This window comes from Crinia signifera, chromosome 2 (genome assembly GCF_055691185.1).
Source record: "Crinia signifera chromosome 2, ASM5569118v1, whole genome shotgun sequence".
Classification (NCBI taxonomy): Eukaryota; Metazoa; Chordata; class Amphibia; order Anura; family Myobatrachidae; genus Crinia; species Crinia signifera.
This window is the reverse complement of record NC_139218.1, coordinates 511513-522832: the sequence shown is the minus strand read 5'-3', so window position 1 is coordinate 522832 and position 11320 is coordinate 511513. Positions and strand designations below refer to the sequence as shown.

Genomic DNA, 11320 nt, shown 5'->3' with positions numbered 1-11320 from the left:
ACTACATCCCCCTCTGTATAACATCTCCTATCACTAACTGCAGCCCCTCTGTATAACACCTCCTATCACTCACTACATCCCCCTCTGTATAACATCTCCTATCACTAACTGCAGCCCCTCTGTATAACATCTCCTATCACTCACTACACCCCCTCTGTATAACACCTATCACCTACTTCACCCCCCTCTGTATAACACCTATCACTCACTACACCTCCCTCTGTATAACATCTATCACTCACTACTCCCCTCTGTATACTACCTCCTATCACTCACTACACTCCCTCTGTATAACACCTATCACTCACTACACTCCCCTCTGTATAACACCTTCTATAACTCACTACACCCCCCTCTGTATAACACCTCCTGTCACTCACTACACTCCCCTCTGTATAACACCTCCTATCATTCACTGCACTCCCTCTGTATAACACCTCCTATCACTCACTACACCCCCTCTGTATAACACCTCCTATAACTCACTACACCCCCTCTGTATAACACCTCCTATAACTCACTACACCCCCTCTGTATAACACCTCCTATCCCTCACTACACCCCCTCTGTATAACACCTCCTATCACTCACTACGCTCTCTCTGTATAACATCTCTTATCACTCACTACACCCCTCTGTATAACACCTCCTATCACTCACTACACCCCCCTCTGTATAACACCTCCTATCACTCACTGCACCCCCCTCTGTATAACATCTCCTATCACTCACTACGCCCCCTTCTGTATAACACCTCCTATCACTCACTACGCTCTCTCTGTATAACATCTCTTATCACTCACTACACCCCTCTGTATAACACCTCCTATCACTCACTGCACCCCTCTCTGTATAACATCTCCTATCACTCACTGCACCCCCCTCTGTATAACACCTCCTATCCCTCACTACACCCCCTCTGTATAACACCTCCTATAACTCACTACACCCCCTCTGTATAACACCTCCTATCCCTCACTACACCCCCTCTGTATAACATCTCCTATCACTCACTACACCCCCCTCTGTATAACATCTCCTATCACTCACTGCACCCCCCTCTGTATAACATCTCCTATCACTCACTACAGACTCCTCTGTATAACACCTCCTATCACTCACTACACCCCCCTCTGTATAACACCTCCTATCACTCACTGCACCCCCTCTGTATAACATCTCCTATCACTCACTGCACCCCCTCTGTATAACACCTCCTATCACTCACTACACCCCCTCTGTATAACACCTCCTATCACTCACTACACTCTCTCTGTATAACACCTCCTATCACTCACTACACCCCCTCTGTATAACACCTCCTATCACTCACTACACTCTCTCTGTATAACACCTCCTATCACTCTCTACACCCCCTCTGTATAACACCTCCTATCACTCACTACACCCCCTCTGTATAACATCTCCTATCACTCACTACACCCCTCTGTATAACACCTATCACTCAAAACACCCCCTCTGTATAACACCTCCTATCACTCACTACACCCCCTCTGTAGGACACCTCCTATCCCTCACTACACCCCCTCTGTATAACACCTCCTATCACTCACTACACCCCCCCTCTGTATAACACCTCCTATCACTCACTACACCCCCTCTGTATAACACCTCCTATCACTCACTACACCCCCTCTGTATAACACCTCCTATCACTCACTACACCCCCTCTGTATAACATCTCCTATCACTCACTACACCCCCTCTGTATAACATCTCCTATCACTCACTACACCCCCTCTGTATAACACCTCCTATCACTCACTACACCCCCTCTGTATAACACCTCCTATCACTCACTACACCCCCTCTGTATAACATCTCCTATCACTCACTACACCCCTCTGTATAACACCTATCACTCACTACACCCCCCTCTGTATAACACCTCCTATCACTCACTACACCCCCTCTGTATAACACCTCCTATCCCTCACTACACCCCCCTCTGTATAACACCTCCTATCACTCACTACACCCCCTCTGTATAACACCTCCTATCACTCACTACACCCCCTCTGTATAACACCTATCACTCACTACACCCCCCTCTGTATAACACCTCCAATCACTCACTACACCCCCTCTGTATAACACCTATCACTCACTGCACCCCCTCTGTATAACACCATTCACTCACTGCACCCCCTCTGTATAACACCTATCACTCACTACACCCCCTATGTATAACACCTCCTATCACTCACTACACCCCCCTCCAGTATAACACATCCTATCACTCACTACACTCCCCTCTGTATAACACCTATCACTCACTACACCCCCCTCTGTATAAAACCTCCTATCACTCACTACACAACCCTCTGTATAACACCTCCTATCACTCACTACACCCCCCTCTGTATAACACCTCCAATCCCTCACTATACTCCCCTCTGTATAACACCTATCACTCACTACACCCCCCTCTGTATATCACCTCCTATCACTCACTACACCCCTCTGTATAACACCTATCACTCACTACACCCCCCTCTGTATAACATCTCCTATCACTCACTACATCCCCCTCTGTATAACACCTCCTATCACTCACTGCACCCCCCTCTGTATAACACCTCCTATCACTCACTACACCCCCTCTGTATAACACCTATCACTCACTGCACCCCCTCTGTATAACACCATTCACTCACTGCACCCCCTCTGTATAACACCTATCACTCACTACACCCCCTATGTATAACACATCCTATAACTCACTACACTCCCCTCTGTATAACACCTATCACTCACTACACCCCCCTCTGTATAAAACCTCCTATCACTCACTACACCCCCCTCTGTATAACACCTCCTATCACTCACTACACCCCCTCTGTATAACACCTCCTATCCCTTACTACACCTCCTCTGTATAACACCTCCTATCACTCACTACACTCCCCTCTGTATAACACCTCCTATCACTCACTACACCCCCCTCTGTATAACACCTCCTATCACTCACTACACTCCCCTCTGTATAACATCTCCTATCACTCACTACATCCCCCTCTGTATAACACCTTGAAGGAAAATCGATCATGTGCCGATGTATCGATTTCCTTATATATTCATTACCTTATTTGACCTCAGTGTGAAGACCCCTTAGAGCTCCGTGAGAGTGTAACCTTATATGATATGACCAGTAACGAGGACCACAGATACAAGGTTTAACTCTAATTTAATAATGACAAAAACAACATATTTATACATAACATACGGCGCTGGTTCAATTATATGATTGGTTAATATTTGGTGCAGAGGTAGGGAAATAACAGCATCTAGGTGGGGTGGCTTATACGTCGCCTTATAGGGGAGTGTGTAGTATTCGTTAGTTATGAGAAATTACAGGATGTACAGTTTCTGAGGAAAGTTACAAAGTACATGATAGCAAGCGAGTACTGGAAAAAAGCCAGAACATAACTTCTTGAGATAAGCAGGAACAGAAACTATAAGACAGAGAAACAAGATGGCTGATTAACCCTTCAATCCCCTCTTAGAATCAATGTCCTTTTTAGACAATTTGATTCTTGTAGATGGCATCTTGTTTGGTACGGTGAATTTTGACATATTCACCATAATCTTCTGGTGAGGGAGGGCTTTTGGCGAGATCAGTGTACATAGCAGGTGTTACATTATCCAGGTACTTGGAACCAATCTTCTTGCATATGGGAAAGACACAATATCCTACTATCATAAGTACAATAATTACAATGAGGATAAACATGCCTATTTGTGTTAGTGCGTGTTTCCAGTCGTTTAACCATCCAAACCAGCTACTCCAGGGGTCCGTGACACCTGAGTTCTTCTTGAGTTCGATGGATAAATCTTCTAGATGTTTAATAGCTAGGGTAGTTTTCCCATTAGGACCTGTGTTGTCTGGGATATAAGTACAGCATCCATCAACCTTACCTATGTACACACAGGTTCCTCCTTTCTCGGCAAGCATCATATCTAAAGCCATACGATTCTGAAAAGTCATTTGAGAAGTGGCTTCTAACTGTTCAGCAATACCTTTTAAAGCATCTCTAGTATCATTAACAAAGCGCTGCTGATTATAATATATATAATTTATCCAGTCCACGTTCTTATTGATTGTCACTTGGGGAATTAGAGACTCAAAGCCGGCAGCGACTTAATCTCGAGCCTTAAATTCATCTGGAACTCCCCGAGGGACACCAATAGTATCGATATATATGTGTGGATCGAAACTTTCCTTGGGGGCATCTCTCTTAGCTCTAGAGTGTGTGTTTGTGTTGCCTGTGGGAGGAGGTTGAGGAAGGTTGGCTGGGAGGATGTGAATGGGCATGATAATCTTTGCCAGGGCACATTCTCCTTTCCAAGGGCTATTTAGTTTTGTCCTCAATTTCATATCTCCACAGATAAAATAGATATCGCCTAATGATTTCTTCATGGTGGGTATGCTGATATTTCTTCGTTCAGTACAATACCCGTCAGGAAATAATTTCATTTGTACAACATTTTGATCAGTACTATTAGAGAAATAACAAGTGTAATTACCGGGGTAAATAGTTATGGTACTACCAGGGTTGGTATTCTTTGTCATAATGGGGTATTCCTTTTTCCATTGTTCACATTTGGCCTCTTCCACTATGGTATCAGTGTATAAACTAAAAAAGCACTTATCCTGATCGGGAGGTATGCGTATGGGTACAGTACCTAAATGGGGTCTGGACTTTCCACATACATAGCAATCAGTTTGATTAACCTTGCGGGCATTATACTTCATCCATTCTAACCAATAGTTTACGTCAGATGATCCAGTCTCTATGGATATAGTGTCTTCGTAAGTGGGGTTGTTAATGGCTAACATTTCATTAAAAGTAGTGACATGTGGTTTAAAGAATGATGGTGGTGTTTTAGGTTTTACAGTGGCTTTGAGGGCGGTGTATTCTGGGTTATCATACATGTCTTTTAAATGGAATCTTCCCCTTGGGCCCCCGCTTTCTCCTGATTGATATTTACTCATGACATATAGTCCGGCATCGCCGGGGGCCGGGTTTTCTAGGTTAATGATAAATTGGCTATTGCAAGTGCCCCTTTTTCGTAGGGACATACGGGTTAGTAAGGATCGACCATGGGACCATTTCTGGAGGCCAACATCGGGGCGATATCCCCAGTCTTGGCTGCTCTCAAAGACAGTGGTATCTGCTCTAGTGTTCCACCCAACAGCCCCCCATGAGTCGCAAGAATCTCCCCAGTAAGTGCTGGTGACACAGATATACACGTGACTTACTGCGTGTGGTGCGTGGTGGACATTACACAGCCATGGCAGCGGTGGTTCTCCCCGATTCCCGCCTTGATTGTTTGAGCAAGGTACAATATCACAATAAGAAAAAATAAAAGTAGCGACAGTCGTGCTAGAAGAATTATACCAGAAGGTAAAGCGTCCATCATTTTGGGTTATATCAACTTCAGCAAAACAATTATAAAGAACAAGCCCGAGTAAAGTCACTAGGGCTAAGGTGGGGGGAGTCATATCCTGTAGCGTCGTCCTCGGCTTCAGAATGTTGTACCCCTGATTCCTCGTCACCTCCAGCCGGCAGGTCTTCTCCAGGTTGGAGGTCAGAGTCACTGACTCCCGTTAGTACCTCGTCCTGTTGGAGGTCAGGGCTGTCTGCCCCCGTTATCACCTCTCTCGTCCCGTCTGTGTAATTCTCTGGATCAGCGTCGGGATCGGTGTCGATCTGCGGTGGGAGTGGAATTTTCTTCACTCTGGATGCATGGATCCACGTTGGTCCTTCGTCTGTGAGGACAGCCGTCCTGGTGACTGCGACCACTTCCGTCTCTGGTCCGTAGGTGAAGTCTCCAGGGTGCTTGTTTCTCGGCAGTACCTTCACTACGACCTTGTCTCCAACCCTGAATGGGTGAGTGGGTAACTGTGGATGAGAAGGATTCTTAAAGATAACATTTTGCTCTAACTCATTAAGTTTCTCTATTAGGGATCTAACGTACTCTTCTCTTATTACGTCTAGATCTCCCTCAGTTGTAACCAGTGGTTTCTTTGCCCAGGGTGTGGGAAAAGGCCTACCCATTAGTATTTCGAAGGGGGAGTATCCTAGAGTTTTTTGTGGCGTCATTCTTATTTCAGCCAATACAATAGGGAGGATTTGTTTCCATTTAGCGAATGTACCTCCCGTGGCTTTACGTAATTTGTCTTTGACGGTACGGTTCATGCGTTCCACGATACCGGAACTTTGAGGGTGATATGGAATGTGAAACTTCCATTCTATTTGTAAAGCTTTGACCAATTCTGCAGTAATTTTGGCCGTAAAGGCTGAGCCTTTATCACTATTGATTTGGAGCGGGCATCCCCATCGCGGAATGATTTCACGCGTGAGTATGCGGGCTACGGTTTTTGCGTCTTCTGACTTTGTGGGGTATGCCTCGGGCCATCGTGAGAACATGTCGACAATGACGAGGGCATATTCCTGTTTGCCTGCATTGTTAATGTGTGTAAAGTCTATTTGCAGGTGAGTGAATGGAGTGGTTGGGTATTCTAAGTGTTGGTGTCTTGCTTTGTCTGGGTTATTTGGGTTGTTTCTGAGACATATTATACACCTACTGATGTATTGTTTAATAAGTTCTTTCACATTTGTGATGTAGAAATCGTTTGAGAGGAGTAGGGTGGTTGTGACTATACTATGGTGTCCCACTCCGTGGTAATGTGCTATGAACAGTGAAGCACTGGTTTGGGGAATGCATGGTTTCCCCTCTTTGCAGATTAATCCAGTCCGTGGATACTTCTGCAAAATTGGATATGTCCAGTCTGAAAGATCAGAGTTAGAGGCAGCCGCCTGTAATTCTGTGAGTAAATAGGTATCATCTAGTGAGGGTGGTGAGATGATAGCAAAAATGAGGTTGTAAGTTTCTGTAGTGGCAGCTCGTTTAGCAGCGGCGTCAGCTAAGGCGTTGCCTCTGCTGATGTCGTCTTTTCCTCCAGTGTGAGCTTTACAATGGAGAATGGCGAGTTGTGATGGCAAGGTAATTGCGTGCAACAGGTCAGTGATGAGTTGGGCATGGGATATGCCTTTTCCATCAGCACCTGTGAATCCTCGGCGTTGCCAGATCATACCATGGTCATGGACAACACCGTAGGCGTATCTGGAGTCCGTGTAGATTGTTACAGGTTTGCCTGAATATAGGTGACATGCTCTGGTGAGTGCAATGAGCTCTGCAGCCTGTGCTGATTGTAAGGGAACTGCCTTTGCCTCAAGAGTGATATCAGGAAGCTTAACTACCGCATAGCCTGCTTGGTATGTGTTGTCATTTGGTCGACTGCAAGAACCGTCGACAAAGATCGTGTCAGCGTTCGGGACAGGTATAGTGTACATGTCTGTTCTGGGCGAAGTTTCTGAGTCAATAGTCAATGCACAATCGTGTTGAGGAGGTGCCTCGTCGTCAGGGCCTCTTAGTCCTAAAAGGGCAATGAGTACGGGGACCGGACCTTCAGAGTTTGTTGCATATTTAATGGTGAGAGAAGGGTTACTAAGTAGGAGTACTTCATAACCACTGAGTCTTTGAGCTGACATGTGTTGTGTGTGTAGGCCATTGAGAATGGAAAGGACGTTATGTGTGGTATGTAACACAGTAGGGTGTCCTAGTGTTAATGTGGTAGACATCTCAACAACCATTGCACAGGCAGCCAGGGCTCGAAGACAAGCTGGCATTCCTTGCACAGTGACAGGCATTACTTTTGAAAAAAATGCGACAGGGCGCATTTTGCCTCCGTGAAGTTGGGTGAGCACACCCGCCATAGTCGTACATGTGTCCCTTGCAAATAAATGGAATGTTAACAGATAATCCGGGAGGCCGAGCGCGGGACTCTTTACCAACATTTCTCTTAACTTTGCAAATGCAGAAAACATTACATCCGACCATTCTATAACCTTAGGTTTGTCCTTGAGTGTACATTGTCTCAAGATGTTATCATAGTAGGAACAATCAGAAATCCACTGTCTGCAGTAATTTACCATACCCAAGAAAGACAGCATATCCTTCTGGGTAGTTGGGGTGACCAGGCCCAATACAGACTGTATGCGTTGTGGACTGATTTTCCTTTCTCCCTCGGAGAGTACAAAACCCAGATAATTGACATTCATTTTGCACCATTGCAGTTTTGCTTTTGACACCTTGTGTCCACATTCTGATAACCAGTTTAACAATGAAATTCCATCTAACTGGCTGGCCTCCTCGGTGGTACTACAGAGAAGCAGATCATCTGCATACTGTAGCAGGACAGAACCATGGGGGGGGTGCCAGGGAGCCAATGTGGCTTGGAGGACTATGCTATAGACCACTGGAGAGTCAATATAGCCTTGGGGTAAACGACACCAGGTTAATTGTTTACCCTCAAATGAAAAAGCAAATAGTAATTGGGTCTCTGTGTCTATAGGAATGCTAAAAAATGCGTTTTTCAAATCGATGACACTAAAGTGGGTTGCGTTTGCAGGGATTGCTGAGATGAGTGAGTTTACATCTGGTACTATAGGTGCAATAGGGACAATGAGGTCATTTACTTTTCTCAAGTCCTGTACGAACCTGACAGCACCGTCAGCCTTGGCAACGGGGTTGATGGGTGTCGAGTAAGGTGAGATGACGTATCGGAGTATGCCTTGTTCAAGGAATTCTTGTATCATGGGTCTAAGACCTTCTATCTTCTCAGATGAAAGTGGGTACTGTCTACAGAACACTGGCTGTGTGTCTGGTTTGAGTTTGGCTTTGTAGGGTGTGCATGGTACGAAACCAGTGTCATAAGGGCCAGTGGCCCAAATTCTATCATCAATTTGATCAAGTGAGTTATCCAGAGTATTTTGTAGTGACACAAAGTGTGGGGAGGTGACTTGGAGCCCACTTCCTTGTGGAGAGGGTGAGATGGAGATGTGGAATTTACTAAACAAGTCACGGCCTAGTAAGTTAACAGGACATTCTGGGATGATCCTGAATTGGTGCATCCCTAAGTGTTTTCCCTTGTCAGAACGTATGATAACTGGGTCAGTCAGGTAAGTGTCTGTAGGTATCCCGTTGATTCCCATTGAAGGAGTAGTCTTTTGCAGTTCACCATCATAGTTAAGAGAACACAAAACACTGGTGGTGGCCCCGCTGTCCACTAGAAAAGACAGTTTTTTATCATCTACATACAATGTGATGAGGGGTGAATCTTCCCAATGAGTAGTGAACTGTGCAAAAGATGGGATACCCTCCTCCGGGCCCCGTCAGTGGGTAGGGTCAGACCAGTCCACTCTGAATCGCACATGGTCTTGAACTGGTGTAGAACCTGATCGGGACAGTCCTTGTTGGGGCCTTTGTGTGTAAGGTTGTTGTGGTTTCTGGGAAGGGAATGGACAGTCCCTAGCCCAGTGTGTGTTTTGGCCACAGTTAAAACAAGTTGTCTGTTTAGGGACTGTGCCAGTGTTATTATAATCCCTGTTATATGGTGGTGTACGGAACGGTTGACCTTGAGGGGGCCTGTGAGGTCTCCTGTGGTTGTTCTGTGGGAGTCCCCTATTTGATCCATTGGGTGGGCCCCTATTGTTGTTCTGGAAGTTGTGAGTAGAAGTGACAGGAGTCTTCTTCATGTCAAAACATCCTGCTGATTCTTTTTCATACAAGTGATCACTAAATTGAGTGATGTTGTCAGAGGTCCAGGTAGAGACACTCTGTTTGACAGTGGTGATAATAGATGGGTGTAAGTTATTAATAAATGTGGAGATGAGGAGTGTATCCATTCCAGGGTCTAAACCAGCCTCCTCAGACCAACATTTCTTGAATCTTTTCCAAAATTCAGTGACTGTCTCAGTTGCCTTGTGTTTACAGGCCACTGCGACGGGCAGGGAAGACTTGGTTTTAAATACTTTTGTCATTTCTGTACTTATTTCTTCCCACATGGTTTTTACGCTGTCTGTATTGTTTAAAGGATAATCCTTAGTGGACATTTTAGCTGGACAGTCGACGATGGTTTTTACGTTTTTCCAATCCCATTTGGAGTTGTGGTCAGTGACGTTGTCAATAATTAATATGATGTCATCATGTGTATAGTTACGGCCTGTACAAGCCTTTTTGAGGTATGCTACAGTGCCAGTGGGACTGACATGAGGTTTGGGACAATGTTTAATTATCTTATTTAATTCCTCAAGGTCCATAGCCTTGATGAGGAGTTGGTCTCCTATGGTCATGAAGGGGGCAAGAAAACGTGAGGCAGAGGCTCCGGAGGCAGAATCATCGTCTCCGGAGGTTCTGTTATCAGTTACTTCTATTTTGGTGATTTTTCTACTGGCCCTACTAATACTACTTAGTGACTGTGGATTTATAATGGAATCATCAGCTGATTTTCTGGTCTTTTGTTGTTGTTTATGTTTAAGCATCTCTGTGGCATCTTTTATTAATTCCTCCAATTCCTCCTCAGTAGGTTCTGTTTTAGGGGTTTCGTCGTCAGTGTCAGATTCTTCTCCTAGTTGTTGGTTTACAGGGGGTATGACGTTATTAACAGGGGGTACTTGTCCTGGAGGTATTGTACCAGACCCCGGTACACCAGGATTGGGGGGTGGTGCACTGGGGTATAGAACCTGGTGACTAATGGCCATCAGGTCAGTATCTGTCAATGAGGGATAGACTGGGCTATAAGGGGGTGGTGATAATATTTTAACAACCTTCTTAATTCTCTTCTCCTCTTTGTCATGTAAAGATTTAGATATGAGTTTTATTTGTCTTTGTTTCTTGGTGATTGTGGTGTCATGCCAGAAGGGGGCAATGGTGAGCCATTGTTCACCTCCTGCAGACATGTATTTCATGTCCCAAGACGGATCAGCATCATACCATGGCCAGGCTTGTTTGTCTCCAAGACACAATCCTTTAACCATTTCCATGTAATAGGGGTAATTGCCGCCATCTCTGGGAAATGCATCTTCGCTCCCACAATTTTCAGTCCATCCCGCTAGATTATCTATCCATGGGTTGATTAAAAAATAATTAGTGGGTGAGTTACGGGCTACGTAATCTTTACATGTCTCGTTAGGTAGGGGAGGTGGATATGTTACAGTCTTTTTACTTTGTTTTGAACCCATGTTTATTGTGAGTTTGTTTCTGATGTTTCTGTGAAAATAGTTTCCACTTCTTTATCTGTTGTTGTTGACTATAATCTTCACTGAAATCTAAGAAATATAGTATCTGACTACTTTCAGGTAGTTGGTGAATCTGCTCTATTGATTTGGGACAGATAACTGGATAATTGAAGAGATTAATTGGTATATCCGTCACAAAGAAAGGGTATGGT

General features: G+C 44.9%; 1 protein-coding gene across 1 annotated transcript; it reads right to left on the bottom strand.

Annotated features, from left to right (window-relative positions):
- Positions 1-3191: 3191 nt before the first annotated feature.
- LOC146059307 (protein NYNRIN-like) lies at positions 3192-7456 on the bottom strand. The gene is made up of 2 exons (XM_083171424.1): positions 5655-7456; positions 3192-5612 (listed from the first exon to the last, which is right to left on the bottom strand). The coding sequence occupies exons 1-2, from the start codon at positions 7380-7382 to the stop codon at positions 5475-5477; spliced, it is 1866 nt and encodes a 621-aa protein (XP_083027550.1). The 5' UTR covers positions 7383-7456; the 3' UTR covers positions 3192-5474.
- Between the last annotated feature and the right edge of the window lie 3864 nt (positions 7457-11320).